The following is a 20,109-nucleotide window of genomic DNA, read 5'->3' as shown; positions in this document are numbered from 1 at the left end:
GTGTGAAGCTTTAACTCTGCTGATCCTCTTTGAATCCTGGATCAGCTGAAATGTTTAAAATGTTGTTCACACGTGTTGGACTGACTGAAGCTTCCCGTCACAGTGAATCAGTGTGTGTCAGTGAATGCATCGTGTGTGCTTCAGGCTCCATCTAGTGGACTGATAGCAGAGCAGCTGATGGCAGCTTCCTCTGCCTCACACTGCTGTCTGACTGCATCCAGCTGACACTGAGATGAAGCAGGAAAGAAGCAGCTGATATTTGGACAGCACACATGATGAAAGGAGGATTTCAGCTGATGTGCACATGAATGATTTGTGTTTCCTCTGCAGGTAGAAAGTGTGTGTGAGCTGATGTGAATTGAGCAGCATGGATCAGTGTGAGGACAGAGAGGAGGGAGTCCCTCCCTCTAAAAGCACTCTGTGTGGGGAACATGAGAGCCAGACCAAAGCTCAGAGGTGAGATGACCATCTCTAACTGTCCATGACTCTTCTCCATGTCACAGCTCAGCACTCACATCACTGCTGCATCATTATTCACAGGAACCAGCCTGGACCTCCACCCAGCTCTGTGTCCTTACAGAGTGACCGGTCTGAAGAGCGCTACATTGAATTTAAATCCCAGCCTGTGTCTGCTGCAGAGAGGTGAGCTGTTAGCAACATGAGCTCTTTGATTTAAATGATTTGATGTTTCCTGGTTTCTAAAATGCATCTCTGTAGGAAAGCAGTGTCTCAAAGGACACTGCTCTCCTACAGAGATGGACACAAAGGACACACAGGCTCAGCTGTAACTGTCATTTCATCTGGTTTAAGACACATTTGGACACACAGTCGCGTCTCCATCCCGCTTTTATTAATGAACTTCCTGTTGCTTGCAGATGACAGGAACACAAAGTGTTTGTGCCACGTGATGCTGCACGAATTGTTTAAATGTCCATGATGGTTTTTCACAGGAACCAGCCTGGACCTCCACCCAGCTCTGTGTCCAATGAAAGTAACCGAGTCAAAGATGCCCTTAAGAGATTTGAGCAAAGACAGTCAGCTCAGAAAAGGTAAGCTAACACCAATAATATCAGCTGATATGTGATGAGAATTTAACTGAAGATTTACAACTTTTTTCAGGATCCATCAGAGACTCAAACCTGGACCCAGCTCTGTGTCCTTAAAGAGTGACTGGTCTAAAGATGGCTACATTGATTTTAAAGTCTCTGCTGCAGAGAGGTGAGCTGCTAGTAAGATGAACTCTCTGATTTAAATGATTTGATGTTTCCTGGTTTCTAAAATGCATCTCTGTACCAATGTAACCCCTGGTCAGCTTCTCTTTCCAGCGCTGTGTGAATAAAACTCTCTGGACTCGAAGTGGGTAGAGCTCAGGCGTGATTTATTCCCCTGCAATAACATGGGACATGAATAACCATGGGTTTCAGCAACAGGATTCCGCCCAAACACAGCGAAAGCTTCATTGCTACTAACGATAGGCTTATGATCGTATAGTGGAACTCTTAGTTTTCCCAAATAAATAAAAACAAATATTGATTGAAAAATAAAATGGCAACAATACTTATCACGGAAAATAAAATAGAAACATTACTGCGTTGTGGTTTAGATAACAAAAGAAAAATTAATTCACTTAAATGCACATTCATGTAAATATAAATAAACCAAAGCCAAAATTCCCTTTTACATACAATAGTAAATGGAACAATGCTGCCATCTACTGGGCAAACTTAATAAGCAATATGTCTTAAACAGAATTAGCCTGCAGCTCAACCATATACATGTTTCAAAGTACACATACCTGCAATAACATGGGACATGAATAACCATGTTCTCTCCAAGAACACACAGGCTCAGCTGTAACTGTCATTTTATCTGGTTTTAGACACAATATTATTATAGACACACAATTGGCTGTTTTTAACTATTTATTTTAATCACAGGTGTAAATTTCGACCTCACACATCTCAATCCTAAACTATGATAGAAACAGCTGCTAGCAGTGGGTAGTTTGACTTTAGCCTGGTGGCTAAGCTAACGGTAACAAGGGTGCCAGCTGTGCTCTGTGAGGATGAGACGCTGCTCTAGAAAGCAAACAAAGGTTTGTGCAGCTCCTCTTCAGGAAAGTGTTCAGAGAGCATTAGACAAAGGCTCGTCGTGTGAGACAGGAACACAAAGTGATTGTGCCACGTGATGCTGCAGGATTTGTTAACATGTCCATGATGGTAACATCTCCTCGTCTAACTGCAAACACATGAGCGCTCCTAACGGCAGCTATCACAGCCACACAGGCAGACTGTGTCTCACTGTTGCATTCAGGGACATTTGTTTTCCTATAAAAAGCTGAACTCTAATCTAAGAGGATGTTACTGACAGGAAACAGCTGCATTATCTGCAGTCTGTGTGACCACAGCTGCTTCAATCACTTTATCAGAGAATGAAAAATGTTTGTTTGCAGAGGTCAGAGGTCACAGTCTGCAGGATCCAGCTGTCCGTCTGTTTGTGTTTGTGTTTCCTGGATAAATATGACCTGAAACATCCTCAGATTGTTACAAAGATTCATTAAAAAGAAAACAATGAAAGAGAAAAGATCCAAATGTTCGACTTGGTCATTTGCTGTTTGAGGACAGTGATGCTCATGTCTGTGGGGAAAGTGTGACCTGAGTGGGTTCATGTTTGTCTTTAAAGAACAGAGCTGCTCTGATTCTCTTTGTGTCTGATCTGTTAAACAGTCTGAGAGGTCACACAGAGACCCAGCAGCTAAAGCCTGGATCATACTGGCTGCTGTTACTCCATCAGGACAACACTGAACCACAGTGGTGTGGATGTAGTGGATAAATCCCACCATACTGATGCTCAGAGTTAACCACAGGGAACAAAACCAGATGTTACCTTCAGATTGTGACCTTTGGAGTGGACGATGCAGATTTCAATAGAGAATAAATGTTGTTGTTTTTCAGCTGTGAAGAAAGAATCTAATTTTCTGAACTTAAGAATTTATGATGCTGGAAACAACATGGAGACTATAACACAACATTTCCACTGTGTTCATAGAATGAATGTAAAACTGTCAGACATTCATTAAATATGCAAAATGTCTACAGAAGCATCAGAGGGTCAGACGTGAAGCACTCAGTGATTTTGATCAAATGACTCATCAGTTATTGATCTGGGCCCTGTTTCAGGAAGCCGGTTTGGAAAACTCAGAGTGAAAAACGACACTCACGGTTGAGTAACCCCGAACTGTCCAACTCGGAATATTCGGTTTCAGAAAGGCTGATAACAATTAGTTCAGTCAACGCGGAGTTGCTTTAACCCCAAGTGAAGCGCGCGGACGAGGATACATAAAGCCCTGATAAGCGGAGCACAGATTAAGCGAGTCACCATGGAGACGGAGGGAAAGAAGGCGCGGTCAATGTATTTCACAGCGCTTGAGGCCGAAATTCTGATGGCAGCATATGCCGATAACATGCAAATTCCGCGGAAAAAAGTAACACAGCCACAGCTGCAAAAGCATGCATGGCAAAACATAGCCGACAGAGTCAATGCGTGAGTGTTAATTTAAACATTGATCGAGGGATTTCCACCCATTTAACACGTTATTTTATCATATGTTATTTTATTTGTTATTTTATACATTTTATTTTGTGATGTGATGTGAGCACAGGTGCAACCCAACAGGCCCCAAACGTGCCTGGCAGCAAGTAAAAATGAAATATAAAAATATAGTCCAAACAGGTAAGGTGTAATTGTATTATGAGCCATAGTGCTTGGTCTGTTTGTCCCATGTAAATCAATTGCAGTTAGAGGCTACATTAATTTCCTTTCTGTAAGCACTTATTGAAATTATCTGAGCACATTACAAGTACATATTTGCTTACTCTGTATGCTCAAATGTGGCCCGTTATAGCCAACAGAAAAAAAGCGGAGGCCCGAAAAACAGGTGGGGGTCCTCCACCACCACCACTCACAGAGGCTGAGCAGTTGGCCCTCAGCCAAAACAGTGGGCGCCCTGTGGCCGAAGGCATCTCTGCGGGGACATCCTCTGAGTCAATAACCCCGCAAGACACAAGTGCCTACATAGGGGGTAAATTCAAAATAATACATGATGTGCATACATCCTTTCTTCACAGTCACCTTTGCAGTGCTACTCATTCATTTGATAAACTCTTTACCATAATGAATTATTTTGTAGTGAAGTTATTTTCCGACTGATTTTGCCTTCCCTCAGTCTTGGTTGTCTTTGAGAGCATAATGACAATGAAGTGTAAGGTGCTTGGTATGTTTGTTAATTGCCATTTGGTCCCTTGTAAGTTATAAGTGACCTGTATAAACCTCATATTCTATCAGTTGATGGTGATGGTGTACTGCATCTGGTGCAGCCTCCTGTTGAGCCAGACCAACATGCAGTTGTGAGTAATACTCCACAGATTATATGAGTTTACAGTAGAACAGCAATGTTGTTTATTTCTTTACTACAGGAAAATAATGAAGAAACATTGACAGCTGTTACAGAGGAGGAAGCAACAGAGACACTTTATGAGGTTTACATCTTTTAATACTTTGTGTACAGGAAATACAGGCGACCAATAAAGCCAGTTGAACAAAAAATCAGTTTATTCTTCTTTCAACATGTTGAGGTGATGGGTCAAAAGAAATGATTGTGACATATGGTGTCTCTGACTGCTCTTCCATCTTGTATGTCCGTGGGAGGGTCAGGATGTTCATGGTTTGGATCACTGCTGATGTTTGGTTCAGAAGGACAGTGTTCTCCTCTAATTGTGGCAATGTTGTGAAGAATCACACATGCCACAATAATGTCACATGCCCTTTCTGGGGTGACCCTGAGTCTTTGCAGGCACTGGAACCGGGCCTTAAGCATTCCGATAGTCATTTCAATTCTGGCTCTTGTCCTGCAATTAGCCAGATTATATCGCTGCTGTGGGCCCGGTTCAGGGTCAGGGTAAGGGGTAAGCAAATAGGGTAAACATGGATACCCCCTATCACCAAGCAAGTAGCCAGTGAACTCTCCTAAGACAGAAGGGTACACTTCAGTTCAAATGTCCCTGAAGCAATTGGTCTTTATATATTTTAAAGTATTCTCAACTCACCATGTCCAAATTTTGTGCTCAGTGTACATTCACGGAATATTTGTGAGTCATGGACAGAGCCTGGCCACTTGGCTTCCACATTTGTGATAATGTTGGCAGCATCACATATGATCTTCACAGTGCAGAGAACACAAATTAGCATCCATTACTATAATGAAATAATTTGTTAGTTTGACATGCTACAGGGAACTATGTACCTGTACATTAATGCTGTGGAAAGACTTCCTGTTCACATAGTCTCCTTCATTTACTGAAGGAGCAATGATTGGAATGTGAGTGCCATCTGTACAGCCAATCACGCCTGGGAACCGTGAAAATAAATGTGCAATTTAAGTAGTAGTCCAAGTATCACCACATCATACATTAAGTTTTGGTCATCCTGATACCTGCAATTTTGTGGCATCCCTCTTTGATAAATCTTGTGGGTCTGTGACCGGGGAACACCACAAACGAGTACAGGAGACGTTTCAGTGCAACTGTAACATTCCTGACTGCCCGACAGACGGTAGCCTTGGAAACGTGCTCAGCGTCACCAATATTATACAGAAAGCTCCCGTTTGCAAGAAACCGAAGTGCAATACAAATAATATGCAATGAACTGAGAGCATGTCCGCGATGTGTCACATGCGTAATATATGGCCTGAGGATGTTATCCAAATAAATTATAGATTGTGCTGAGAAACGGTAACGTTCGCACAGAAAATCATCAGGAAATGATAAAATGTCCAAACGCGCTCTGATCACTCTCTCCCGGCGGAGAGCTCTGCGGAGAATTTGGGCTTCACGATCTACTGGCTCTTCAAGGAAGTGGCACGCCATGTCCGACACTTCCTACTGTCAGGTTTCCGACAAAGGGGCGGAGACAGTCAGGGTTAGTTGTAGTAAACCTGCTAGGGGGCAGGTTAGCTTCACGGAGTGTGTCGTCATAGTGACTCACTCAGGCTGCAGCTGAACTCGCTTTGTGAAACCGAAAACCCAGAGTTTTCGTTAACTCAGGGTATACTTACTCAGTTTTTCCACTAAACCGGCTTCCTGAAACAGGGCCCTGTACTACACTGATCTACCACGTTAGTAAAGCTGGTGTTCTGGTGGTGGAGGGAGACTCGGATCATGTTCTGGTTTTGGAGCAGTGATCTGCTGATGGTTCAGTTTGATGAGCTTCTTCAAAATCATCCCTGACATCACCACTGAAAGGACGTCCATGAAAACAGACTGAAAATTACTGATATGTTCACAATCTGAGAGTTTAAAACTTGACAGACTTGATTCAGATGAAGTTATTTGAGCAGAAACTCCTGGATCTTTATCCTGTGTTGATCTAATCCTTCATGGTTCCTCCACAGAGTGGAGCAGCAGAGCTCAGAGGTTCCCAGTGGTCAGTCTGCCCAGCAGCATCAAACACAGCTGGACTCCATATTTATGGTCTGTACATGTACAACAACTACTGTTACATCTGTTCTGTTCACAGTCATCTCCATGCTGCTCTTTGTAGACCAGTGGATCGTCAGTGTGTCCAACATGGATCTGATGTTTGGCTCCATGATTTCAGTCTGATTGGCTCATTCAAAAATATTCTGTTCCAGCTGTTGGAGGACAACATCATCACTTTTGTGAAGAACGAGCTGAAGAAGATCCAGAAGGTTCTGAGTCCAGATTACCCAGAATGCTTAGAGAGTCAGAGAAGCAGCAGCAGAGAGGCATTTGTCAAGATCACAGTGGACTTCCTGAGGAGAATGAAGCAGGAGGAGCTGGCTGACCGTCTGCAGAGCAGTAAGAGGATTTATCTAAAGATTTAAGCTGCTGGATAAATGAACATTTTCCAGAGATGGAAGATGGAGCAACATGTTTTAAAGATTAGTTCTTTTTGGAATTGAGTGTTTATTTTTCTTCTCATTCAGAGCTTCAAGCTGCAGTTTGTCATCGTAACCTTAAATCCACCCTGAAGAAGTTCCAGTGTGTGTTTGAGGGCATCGCTAAAGCAGGAAACCCAACCCTCCTGAATCAGATCTACACAGAGCTCTACATCACAGAGGGAGGGACTGCAGAGGTCAATGATGAACATGAGGTCAGACAGATTGAAACAGCATCCAGGAAACCAGACAGACCAGAAACAACAATCAGACAAGAAGACATCTTTAAAGCCTCACCTGGAAGAGACGAACCAATCAGAACAGTGCTGACAAAGGGAGTGGCTGGCATTGGGAAAACAGTCTTAACACAGAAATACAGCCTGGACTGGGCTGAAGACAAAGCCAACCAGGACATCCAGTTCATATTTCCATTCACTTTCAGAGAGCTGAATGTGCTGAAAGAGGAAAAGTTCAGCTTGGTGGGACTTGTTCATCACTTCTTTACTGAAACCAAAGAAGCAGGAATCTGCAGCTTTGAAGACTTCCAGGTTGTGTTCATCTTTGATGGTCTGGATGAGTGTCGACTTCCTCTGGACTTCCACAAAACTACAATCCTAACTGACCCTAGAAAGTCCACCTCAGTGGATGTGCTGCTGATAAACCTCATCAGGGGGAAACTGCTTCCCTCTGCTCGCCTCTGGATAACAACACGACCTGCAGCAGCCAATCAGATCCCTCCTGACTGTGTCGGCATGGTGACAGAGGTCAGAGGGTTCACTGACCCACAGAAGGAGGAGTACTTCAGGAAGAGATTCAGAGATGAAGAGCAGGCCAGCAGGATCATCTCCCACATCAAGACATCACGAAGCCTCCACATCATGTGCCACATCCCAGTCTTCTGCTGGATCACTGCTACAGTTCTGGAGGATGTGCTGGAAACCAGAGAGGGAGGACAGCTGCCCAAGACCCTGACTGAGATGTACATCCACTTCCTGGTGGTTCAGGCCAAAGTGAAGAAGGTCAAGTATGATGGAGGAGCTGAGACAGATCCACACTGGAGTCCAGAGAGCAGGAAGATGATGGAGTCTCTGGGAAAACTGGCTTTTGATCAGCTGCAGAAAGGAAACCTGATCTTCTATGAATCAGACCTGACAGAGTGTGGCATCGATATCAGAGCAGCCTCAGTGTACTCAGGAGTGTTCACACAGATCTTTAAAGAGGAGAGAGGACTGTACCAGGACAAGGTGTTCTGCTTCATCCATCTGAGTGTTCAGGAGTTTCTGGCTGCTCTTCATGTCCACCTGACCTTCATCAACTCTGGACTCAATCTGCTGGAAGAACAACAAACAACCTCTACATGGTCTAAACTATTTAACAAACTAAAATTTCAATCTCTCCACCAGAGTGCTGTGAACAAGGCCTTAGAGAGTCCAAATGGACACCTGGACTTGTTCCTCCGCTTCCTCCTGGGTCTTTCACTGCAGACCAATCAGACTCTCCTACGAGGTCTGCTGACACAGACAGGAAGTAGCTCACAGTACACTAAGAAAACAGTCCAGTACATCAAGAAGAAGCTCAGTAAGAATCTGTCTGCAGAGAAAAGCATCAATCTGTTCCACTGTCTGAATGAACTGAATGATCGTTCTCTAGTGGAGGAGATCCAACAGTCCCTGAGATCAGCTAGTCTCTCCACAGATGAACTGTCTCCTGCTCAGTGGTCAGCTCTGGTCTTCATCTTACTGTCATCAGAAGAAGATCTGGATGTGTTTGACCTGAAGAAATACTCTGCTTCAGAGGAGGCTCTTCTGAGGCTGCTACCAGTGGTCAAAGCCTCCAACAAAGCTCTGTGAGTACATTTGTACTCATGTCTTTACTTTTAACATCCAACTGTGTCAGTAATTTATTTCACCAGGCTTTCTGTCTTTGTATGAATTTGTATCCTAAAGTTTTGGGATTTCTCCAATACAACTGTGACCTCTTTGATGCCTCCAGAACTCGAGACGCTGGATTCACCATAAACTCTGATCATCACTGCTGCTGTTATGTTATCAGTCTTTGTTTAAACACTTAGGCTGCATGTGCCTGATGTTGTGATACTTTATATTCACATGCATGCTCCTAGATACATTTCTACTGCAGGTCTATTTTAGTCACAAATGTTGGTGAAACACTTGCTTTTACATGCATGGTGGGTCCTGCATTAAAGAAAGCATTTGAATTACTCAGTGAATCCTGGCAGCCAGAGAAACATCCTTAGTTCCACTTTAAACTAAACTCTGCTTCGGTCTTCCACAGTGTGTTTGTTGTTTCTTTGTTGTTGTTGGCCTGCTCTCTCCTCTCACTCCAATCTGGTTGCAGCAGATGTTTGTCCCTCCCTGAACCTGCAGACTTGGGTGCAGCACCTCAGTTCATCTTCAGTCTGAAACCAGCTGTTGTAGCTATATCCCCTCAAGCACACCTTCCCTGGTTATCTCTGCTGTGGTTGCTATAAAATTTAATCTTGAGTAAAAAAAAAAAGAACAAAAAACCTCAAGTCAGACTTGATGCCATTTATTGGCAGCATGGTGCCTGTTTGTCTTTGATGATAAACTGCAGCACAGTCTAAAGCAAACCTTCTGACTTTATTGACTTTATGCATGTATATATTCTTCCTGTTCACCTTGGACACACAACAGCTCTCTGTTTGTTGTGATTGGATCTAGAACAGCCAACATATCCTAATCTAGATGATTTCTAAGGTGGTATCTGGGAGGAAAAGTTAAAATCAGCTTGGATGGCCTGTACTGTATGATGGCCTTGGTTGCACCACATTGATGGCCATGCAGGGTGGTTCACTACTTGGGCAAGAAGACCGAGGAGTGAGCCACACTTGGTCAAAGCTTGGTCATTCAAGCTCACTGTTTTCCCCTTGTTGGTTGATGATAGTATTTTTTTTTTTTGACTTATAGTCATCATTGTCTTCAAATTAACTCACACACTGCTGACTGCTGTAGCTTACCTGGCTGAGCAGGTGACCCATGTACTGAAGGTTAGAGTCGTGACTCCAGGGCCTGGTTTGAGTCTGCCCATGACCATTTCCTGTGTGTTATTCTCCTCACTTCTCCCTCCCTTCCTGTCTTCTTTGTCCTATACAGTGAAGACAAAAGGCCTCGAGTTCTGAAAACTCTTCCCCTTCATCATCTTCCATCTCTCTCATCTAACATCCCCAGTATTCTCTGACTAGAGAATCTTTTCACAATCTTGAATGATAAGGATCCAAGTGGGTAAAGTTATTTATTTGTTGTGTTCCTATTTGCAGCTGGGATAGATTAAGAAAAACTATCGGCTGCCCAAATTACATCCAGTTTAGAAGACAAACATTGAGTGAAGTGTTTGTTTCATCGTCCTTCACAACTCATCAACCAGGTGTCACAAACTTCAGCAGAACAGTACAAAGCATGTCATACTGGATGGCTGCAACAACCAGAGTTTTACCTACCTTTGGTATTTCTTGACAGCATGAGCGTAATATTTACTGAACAGAGTCGTCTTCTGTAATCTTTTCAGATTCAGATTCAGAACACTGTATTTATTTTCAAGGGGCAATTAGGATACTGAGCTTTCCAACCGTACATACAATACACAAACATCACATTGGGGAGACGGGTCAGGCTAGGTAGCTGGCCGGTCAGCCGCTAGAGCAGCGACCCGGAACCGAACAGCAGAAAATGCACAACATCAGGAAAGATGAGGAGAAAAAAGAACTCCCCCCAGACTGAGCTCCAACAGGGAGATCAGTTTGAGAAAAGACAAAAAAAATGACCTTAGCGCAGAACACATGAAAACTCTTAATGCGCCATAGAAGCACATGACAAGCAACAGGGATGGGTAAAAGGTGAGAGACAGCCGGTGTAGACAGCGCACCCGGGCCTGCAGCATTTGTGCTGGTCCCCTCGACCCACCGTCTGCACCGGGAGGGGATAAGCATGCTTAGGATGGGAAGGAACAGTCTAAACACCGTCTGTTATCAGGGTGAGATTTGTTATGTTCAGCTCCAGCCTTGAGACCACAGCTCGCGCCGGTATGTTACCCGCATGAGCTGATGGTGGCTTTCTTTGGTGCGAACAACTGCATGTCAATTTCACAGCTGATCTAACAGTCCGTCACTCGTCTCTCAATCTCCCGTTGGAGAGCCACGAGCTTCTCCGAGAGGTTATTGGTTTTGCGCTCAAAGAGCAAAGTCTGAGAACTCATGACCACCATGAGCTTCTTCAAGATCTTATCCGTGCTGCGTTCAATGAGCCCATTTTGAGAACTCACGACCCGTCTCATTGTTTCAGTCACAGCGGGCAGCCTTGTGGGGGTTTGAACAGCTGGTTCCGCTTTCTTTAATCGTCAATAAGCCAGGGCCAAGCCAGCTCAGATCAGCAAGAACCCTTTGCTGCTGTGAATGTCCGTGCTGCTATATTTCAGGATCAGGCTCTAAATGTACAAATGGATCTGAGAAGATTTCCAATCATGTTTCTACTAGATTTACAGTTTGTTTTCATGTCTTCTGACTCAGATGGTGGAGCAGGTGGAGCTTACAAGGAGTAAGTGCTGCTATAGAAGAAGAGTTGTGTTTTAATGAAGCTATTTAGTTAACCAATAATTGTATTGCATGCTGGCATTAAAAATGTTTCATTTGACTGATTTAATTGTTTGTTTGTTTTCTTCCAGACTGAGTGGCTGTAACCTCTCAGAGAGAAGCTGTGATGCTCTGTCCTCAGTTCTCAACTCCCAGTCCTCTAGTCTGAAAGAGCTGGACCTGAGTAACAATGACCTGCGGGATTCAGGGGTGAAGCTTCTGTCTGCTGCACTGCAGAGTCCACATTGTACACTGGAAACTCTCAGGTCAGGATCCAAACATATCATTAAATGATATTATTGTATAAACAACCAAGCTTTATAGAATTGGCAGGTGAACTTTTCTTTATCTTTGGATTGCTTAGGAGATTCTTAATTACTGTTTGAAGATTTTTTTACAGTCACATATTTTGTTTTAATGGTCAAACAGAATTATTGTTCAGTTCAATGAGCAGGTAGCTGTGAGAGTCATAATAATGAGGTATATTTGTATTAAAGATGACTAAACTTGAACAGTAGCTGTGAGTTACTTTGTTTACTCATGTGTGCTGATGTTGTGAGTAATTTAAAGCTGAAGTAAACTTGTAATGAGTTTAATAGAGTTTCTGAAGTAAGTGTACTTGGAGACATTTATGTGTTTACTAAAGTCCAGGAGCAGGAGGCTGTGTGTAGCATAGAGGAACCCAGACCTCAGCTTTGTCTCCTGGTTTCTGTTGCTGCTGTTACAGTTTCCCCTCATCGTTCCCTTCATCAGTCTCCTCACTGTAACAAATCAAAGTGTTACTGTATAGATTCACGTCTGAATGTTGCCATGTGCTATTAAAACTGAAAGCGATGTTTCATACACCCACGTGGTTCAGTCACACAGTAACTGATGGTAAATAATGTTTGTGTTGAGCACATCGTACAGGTCAGCTGCTCCACACAGATCTCAGGTTTACATGCTGGAACAGTTTGTGATCATGAAGGATAAACCTCACTTCCTCTTTGTTTCATACAGATGTGACATGAACAATAACACATTCATGAAATCCTTTTAGGAACACAAACACTATTGTAGCTGGAGAATATATTTGAATGTAGGATAATGTAGGGGATCATAAACAACAGTAAGAACTAACCACCACCTCACCATTTGGGTTGGTAGCTGCATGTTGACGGACAAAGTGTGGACTTTATACAAGTTTTTAAGTTGTGTTGATCGGCCACGTAAAACCAGAGTTATGATAAAATATCTGCAATGTTTGGTTTTCTTCCTGAATACTATCGTTTTTTATAACAACGATAGTATTCAGTATTTATTGCAACAAACTTTGTTGTTTGCAAAACTCAGTTACTTTTTTGAAGAAGTAACTATATAATTAATTGCCCAACATTGGTCATTATATCCTGTATTTTGCAGACAGAGTTACAGACTCTCTCCCAGACCACAGACTCATAATACAAGTCAGAGCTTTATAAAAATAGAAAAAATAAAGTTGTGTTTTCAAAATTGGAGTTCAAGTTATTTTTACTTCATATAGTGTTAACATGCTACAGGTCATGAACAAGGTTGTTTTTAATTTTCATTGTAAGTGGGCTAAAGCAGTTAATTAAAAGTAGTCTAACATAAATGTAAATGCTGTAATTTGATTACTTTAATAAACCATGTAACTTGGATGGATAAGATGCTGGCGTGACCACAGTGCACACGTCTGCTGTTGCTCACAGTGGTCCAAGGGACGCTCAGGGAGTTTGTGTGTTCGCTCAGACACATGAAACATTAGAGGGAACATTTGCGGTGACTGGCAGGGAAAAGGGGATTGATAAGACTTACTGTAAATATAATTATGTATGTATTGAAAAAGGAACAACTAAAATGTTCCAGCTGAAAAAATGAAATCAGTTTCAGTTTATGAGCTCTGTTTGTTTTCTTTACAATTCCAACCTTTTATTTTGAAATGAGCTGCTCATTCCTGTTTAGAGTTGATGAGCTGTTGTGGGTGAGAGGACTCAGGCAGCCTGACAGAGTTGATGTCCAGGTCTTCCCTGCTTGTCCTGATATACATAAACATGAGTATCCTTGCAGGTCAGATCTCATCAGTCACACCTGTTAGTGCAGCTCTCCTCTAGATTGTAGTGCTTGTAAAACTAGGATGATTTTAGGAGCCTGGACCACAGATCTAAGGGAAGATATGACTTGGAAAGACTAAACCAACCTATTAGAGGTGTTCGCACTAACATAGATAAATACTCAGATTTACACCTTTAGTGTCTCACAAAGGGTTGAAAAGTGAATGTGCACAGAGAGGTTGGTGGTGAGACGGGCACTTCCAGCACTGTAGATGTGTTCCAGCTCAGTGTTCATGGAAATAATCCGGAGAGCAGGATTCCTTGATGAATGTCACATCTTCTTAAAGTTATAATCCACAGGGAAAACTGTGAAACTGTCAATCTGATATCTAGTCAACCAATCAGGTGTTTACATGCCCTTCACTGATCTCCAGCCCCACCTTATTATCAGTTTCTCTCTCTTTTACATCTGAATTATCTTCACTTCACATTTCAGTCAGTTCAGATTTCATTAGCACGTTCACTTTAGCATAATCCATTTTAATCCAAACACCTTTCTCTTTAAACTCTGTTTGTCAGTCACAGTATATCCAGTACAATCCTCTTTTTCACTGCGTCACACACATTCAGAGATCAGAGTGTCCTGTGTGTGCTCTCATTCACTCACACTCACTCTCATATGGCTGAAGTCTGTTTGTACACAGGCTGTCAGCTGGCCTGAGTTAGGCCTGTCTCTAAAATCATTATTTTATTACTTTTATTCTGATTCATCAAAGCCAAACTCAAACATATTTATATTTACTGATTATGTTCTCATCAATAATTAACAGTCAGTACATTCAGATATGAATCATAATTCAGTGTTTAACATATTATCACAGATGGACTGCACAGGAGATCTCCTTTATGAAGAAACTGTGAAAGTTTGTCCAACAGTGGGAAACATTTCAGAGAACATCTCAGAGAATATCTGTGAAGCAGAAACTAAACATAATAATAGAAGAAAAGCCAAATAATGATCCAAATCCTGCTCTGAGACTATCAGACAGTAAAGGCTTCCAAAGACTGCTCACCTCTCAGACTTACTTAAAGATGCTGGTGCTGTCCACAGATCAGCTGACCTGCTGGGTCTCCATGATCAGCTTTGTTTCTTGGAGATAAAGGCTGAAGCCTTTAGAGCTTCAGTTCTCCAGAGCAGCAGGATGTCTGAGGTCCGCAGAAACACAAAAACACAGCAGCTAAAAATAGTTGTTCAAAGAAAACGAGGTGGGAGCTGCTGATTCCTGAGCTTTGATACTGGATTAGCTTCAGTAGTTATTCCAATCACTGCTGTAGGAGCTACATTTAGTCACAGCTGACTGTCTTCTTTGACCAATCACAATGACTACTGTTCTAAAAAACAAGCACACAAAGAACCAATGAGAGTGTAGAACATGATAAAGAGCTCCTGTGATGGTGGCAAAGAAATGAGCAGCAGACGGCCATCTACATGTTGTAGTGGTTTACAGTCACCAGGGGGCGCCGTCACGGCCACGCAGTCAGTGGGCTGCTCTGCTTGTGCTGTTGTTGGTGAAGCTGAAGTGAAAGCGAATGTTAAAAGAATGAAAAGTGTCCACTGCAGCCTCCATCTGAGCTTGTCATATTCTTCTTCTTTGATCCTTCGTGTTTGTGCTGAACACTGCTGTCGCTCTCTTCCCTGTTCCCGCCCACTTTCTAACCAATCAGCATTGGAGCGCGCACAGCGTCGTCCACACTGAGCTTTGTTGTGAGCGCATGGACTCGTCTGCAGAACATTTGTATGGGCTCAAAATGTGGTCATAAATATTTTGTACTTGTAAATCAGGATTTGTATGTGTAAAAAGAATTTGTGTGTGTGTAAAAAAGATTTGTGTGTGCGTGAAAAAGATTTGTGTGTGGACTTAGCCAAAAAAAAACCCTGCAAGTTACAAGTACGAATTTTGACCCTATTTTTCTTCCTTTCATCTGATTGGTCAATGTCATGTCAATCACAAATGTAACTATCCAATCAGAGAACAGATGGGTTTGGCTGTCGGAGGGGCACTTTTTTGACCTGACGTTCCCGTCACAAGTGTCTTCTAAGTGAAGCTACCAGGTTCAGGTCCAGCTCTGTTTATCTGGAGCTGCAGTAAATGATCCGTCCTCACAAAGCAACACAGACACCAGATATGCAAACACAGCATCATACAACACAACCAAGAGATCCAAAGAATTATCTCTGCATTTCTGTGGCTGATGCTGCTGGAACGAAGCTGTTTGAAACCTTGTTGTTCTGCACTTTGGGACCTGAAGAGGAACCTGAACCTCTGTGCAGAGGGTTCAACTCTGAGGATTCCTGTTCAGTTTTTTTTAATTTCACACGGCAAAACTTGACAACTTTATGATAAATGTACGACTTCAATGTGAAAAATTCATTTTTTTCTCTTGTTTGTTTGAAGCTGCTTCCTGTTGGCTTCAGCTGTTTGGAGTTTCCATTTTCTAAACTTCTACATTCTGAACCTTCTTCAGCTCTGAACAGATGATGAAACACTGAATGATTTCAAGCTCACACTTTGTCTAATAAACTTACATCTTTCATTTTTTATTCAGATTGAAGGACTGTGATTTGTCAGAGATCAGCTGTGATTATCTGGCAGCAGCACTGAAGTCCAACCCCTCGTATCCCAGAGTGCTGGACCTGAGTGTAGACTGCAACAACCTGCAGGATTCAGGAGTGAAGCAGCTGTGTGTTCTTCTGGAGAATCCACGATGTCGATTTGAAACTCTGAGGTCAGTCACATGTTTTAGTTGTGCTGAGATGAATATGATGTGAAAGTTGTGCTGACACTGTGGATCAGTAGGCCCACACACCTCTATACAGGAAGTCTTGTTCTACTCTTTGTAGAACTTCTGATCCCTGATCCTCTGAGTCTGACTCAGTAGATAATGCAGAGTTCTGAGCTGATGTGGGTGAGAGGACTCAGGCAGCCTGACAGAGTTGATGTCCAGGTCTTCCCTGCTTGTCCTGATACACATAAACATGAGTATCCTTGCAGGTCAGATCTCATCAGTCACACCTGTTAGTGCAGCTCTCCTCTAGATTGTAGTGCTTGTAAAACTAGGATGATTTTAGGAGCCTGGACCGCAGATCTAAGGGAAGATATGACTTGGAAAGACTAAACCAACCTATTAGAGGTGTTCGCACTAACATAGATAAATACTCAGATTTACACCTTTAGTGTCTCACAAAGGGTTAAAAAGTGAATGTGCACAGAGAGGTTGGTGGTGAGACGGGCACTTCCAGCACTGTAGATGTGTTCCAGATCAGTGTTCATGGAAATAATCTGGAGAGCAGGATTCCTTGATGAATGTCACATCTTCTTAAAGTTATAATCCACAGGGAAAACTGTGAAACTGTCGATCTGATATCTACTCAACCAATCAGGTGTTTACATGCCCTTCACTGATCTCCAGCCCCACCTTATTATCAGTTTCTCTCTCTTTTACATCTGAATTATCTTCACTTCACATTTCAGTCAGTTCAGATTTCATTAGCACGTTCACTTTAGCATAATCCATTTTAATCCAAACACCTTTCTCTTTAAACTCTGTTTGTCAGTCACAGTATATCCAGTACAATCCTCTTTTTCACTGCGTCACACACATTCAGAGATCAGAGTGTCCTGTGTGTGCTCTCATTCACTCACACTCACTCTCATATGGCTGAAGTCTGTTTGTACACAGGCTAATCTGGGACTCTCCACCATTTGACCCTAGAAATAAAGAAGCTTCTTGGATGAGAGGTGAAAGGCGAAACGTCTTCAAGAAACTTAAAGAAGTCCAGATGCCTTTTTTTCTAAGCTCTTTAGATGACTGCGAACCTTCACAAACGCCTCATCAGTGGGACTCTCAGAGCTACCAGCCCTTTGCTACAATCACAAAGCTCTTCATTGAAATCAATGATATCAAAGCTGGAATCAAGCTATAGCCATATACACTGGTAAAGACTTCTTATCTCGAAATAACATACTGAAGTGGCAATGCAGAAATTGAAAATAGGCGGACGTGCTACCTATGCTATTAGTAGAATGGACATTGGCCTGCTGGCTAAGGAAGGCCCTGTCTCACATAGAGGTGAGAGAGGCCCCCCTCGAAGCCCCCTCTTTTATCGGGGCTTACTTAGGGTCATATCGGGGACCACACAGTTGGAAGTCTTTTTTTTTTTTTTTTTTCTTTGACCAAATAAAGCTTATTTCTGTAGCTGTTGTTTTATACAGCTTTAATGTTAATATTAATGTTTGCTTATGTATGTTTAGGGAGTGGTCTGATGGTACATGTCGTTGTCACATTAATAATATTCAAATAGTAAGGGTATGCTTAAAGATATGGTAAAAATCATATCATATAATGTAAATGGCCTGTCGAATCCAATTAAACGTAATAAAATTTTAACTAAAATGAAGAAAGAACAAGTACAAATAGTGTATCCACAGGAAACCCATCTAGACTGTAAGGAGCATGAAAAACTGAAAAGAATGGGTTATACAACAGTTTTCTCCTCTTCCTATAAAACTGGACGAAGGAGAGGAGTGGCTATCCTGTTATCAAGCAAATTACTCTTTGAAAAAATATCCGAGATAAGTGATAAAGAGGGACGTTATATTTTGGTAAGGGGAAACTTTGAGGGGAACCCAGTCACGTTGTTAAATATATATGCACCCCCTGGAAGCGATATTTATTTCTTTAAGAAAATTATAGATGTGATGGTAACAGAGACAGTAGGTTTCCTAATTTGCGGAGGAGATTTAAATATACATCTACAACCAAAGCTAGATATTTCCAATAGAAAAGCACAGAATACTAAAACATTAATTAAGAATATAAATACATTGATGAAGGAGGTGGGACTAATTGATATATGGAGAGACTTGCATCCCTACCAAAGGGATTATACTTATTTTTCCTCACCGCACTCGTTATACACAAGAATAGATTATTTCATATCTTTTGGGAAAAATAAAGATAAAATAAACACTTGTGCAATTGGAGCAATAGAGTTAAGCGATCATGCAACAGTATACCTGTCTGTTGATTTAAACGTGCAACCAAAACTCAATAATTGGAAATTAAATTCAAGCTTACTGAATGATCCTCACTTTAAAGGACAAATTAAGAAAGAGATTCACTTCTATATGGAAACTAATGACAATGGTGAGGTGTCTCGTCCTATACTGTGGGATGCCTTAAAAGCTGTCATGAGAGGGAAAATTATAGCAATATCCTCTTATAAGAAAAAGATGAGAAATAAGAAATTAGAAGAGCTACAAAATAAGAATTAGAGAAAAGGCATGAAAGAAAAACATCTCAGGATATATTGGAGGAAATTAGGAAAGCAAGAAATGAAATAAATGATTTGACCACATATGAAATTTAAAAAAAATCAATGTTTCTTAAACAAAGGTATTATGAGGGAGGATCAAAAGCAAAGAATGTATTAGCCTGGAAACTAAAAAAGAAAATAGCAGATAATACAGTTCACAAAATTAAACATCCAGTGACAAAACTAATAAAAAAATAAACCAATAGAAGTTCAGAGTGCATTTGAAACATTTTATAAGACTCTGTATGCTAATAACACAGAGAGTAGTATAGTTGAAATTAACAGTTTTTTAGATTCTCTTGATTTACCAGTACTGAATGAAGAACAGAATAAAACTTTGATTGAAGATATAACAGAAAAGGAACTAAGAATAGCAATAAGTAAAGTTAAAATAAATAAATCTCCAGGATCAGATGGATATACGGCAGAATGGTACAAGGAGCTAAAAGAAGAATTAATACCAGTGATGCTTCTAACAATGAATTGGATCCTAAAGAAGGCTCAAGTACCTTCTAGCTGGAAAGAAGCAATTATCTCTGCCATCCCAAAAGAAAACAAGGATAAATTAGAATGTGCGTCATATAGACCAATATGTGTTCTTAATACAGATTACAAGCTGTTTACATCTATCATGGCTCGACGATTAGAAAAGTTCTTATCTAATCTAATTCATAATGATCAAACAGGTTTTATTCGAGAGCGCCAAATACAAGATAATGTACGACAGACATTACAAATTATTAATCATATTCAAAAGAATAAAATAGAAGCAATGGTAATCAGTATCGATGCAGAAAAATCATTTGATTCAGTTAATTGGAACTTTCTTTACCGAGTCTTGCATACATTTGGCTTTCACGAAAATATAATTAAGACAATACAGGCACTTTATGATAACCCTACGGCAAGGATTAAAATTAATGGCTACCTATCAAATAGTATTAAGCTGCAAAGAGGAACAAGGCAGGGCTGTGCGTGCTCACCATTATTATTTGTGTTATATCTGGAACCATTGGCTCAATATATAAGACAAAATAAAGAAGTAGAAGGTATTAATATCCATGAAAAGGAGCATAAATTAGCCTGCTATGCAGATGATATTTTAATATTTTTGGGTCAA

At 41.4% G+C, this 20,109-nt stretch overlaps 1 protein-coding gene across 5 annotated transcripts in view; it reads left to right on the top strand.

Moving 5' to 3' along the window:
- Positions 1 to 367: 367 nt before the first annotated feature.
- Positions 368 to 20,109, top strand: part of LOC146634308 (protein NLRC3-like) — a 223,074-nt gene continuing 203,332 nt past the window's right edge. The window contains exons 1-8 of one of the 5 annotated variants that reach the window (XM_085376299.1): positions 368 to 456; positions 541 to 642; positions 1,120 to 1,218; positions 6,449 to 6,527; positions 6,689 to 6,875; positions 7,004 to 8,801; positions 11,654 to 11,827; positions 16,220 to 16,399. In XM_085376299.1, the coding sequence (XP_085232425.1) occupies positions 368 to 456; positions 541 to 642; positions 1,120 to 1,218; positions 6,449 to 6,527; positions 6,689 to 6,875; positions 7,004 to 8,801; positions 11,654 to 11,827; positions 16,220 to 16,399 (2,708 nt within the window). Of the gene's footprint in view, positions 457 to 540; positions 643 to 950; positions 1,050 to 1,119; positions 1,219 to 6,448; positions 6,528 to 6,688; positions 6,876 to 7,003; positions 8,802 to 11,653; positions 11,828 to 16,219; positions 16,400 to 20,109 lie in introns of all 5 variants that reach the window. The other 4 variants (XM_085376314.1, XM_085376333.1, XM_085376307.1 and 1 more) reach the window with 4 other exon arrangements.

Source organism: Diplotaxodon limnothrissa, linkage group LG3 (genome assembly GCF_057381915.1).
Source record: "Diplotaxodon limnothrissa isolate DT_005_m linkage group LG3, D_limnothrissa_male_GT1.1, whole genome shotgun sequence".
NCBI classification, from domain to species: Eukaryota; Metazoa; Chordata; class Actinopteri; order Cichliformes; family Cichlidae; genus Diplotaxodon; species Diplotaxodon limnothrissa.
The sequence above is the reverse complement of the archived record's forward strand: the minus strand, read 5'-3'. Positions and strand labels throughout refer to the sequence as shown.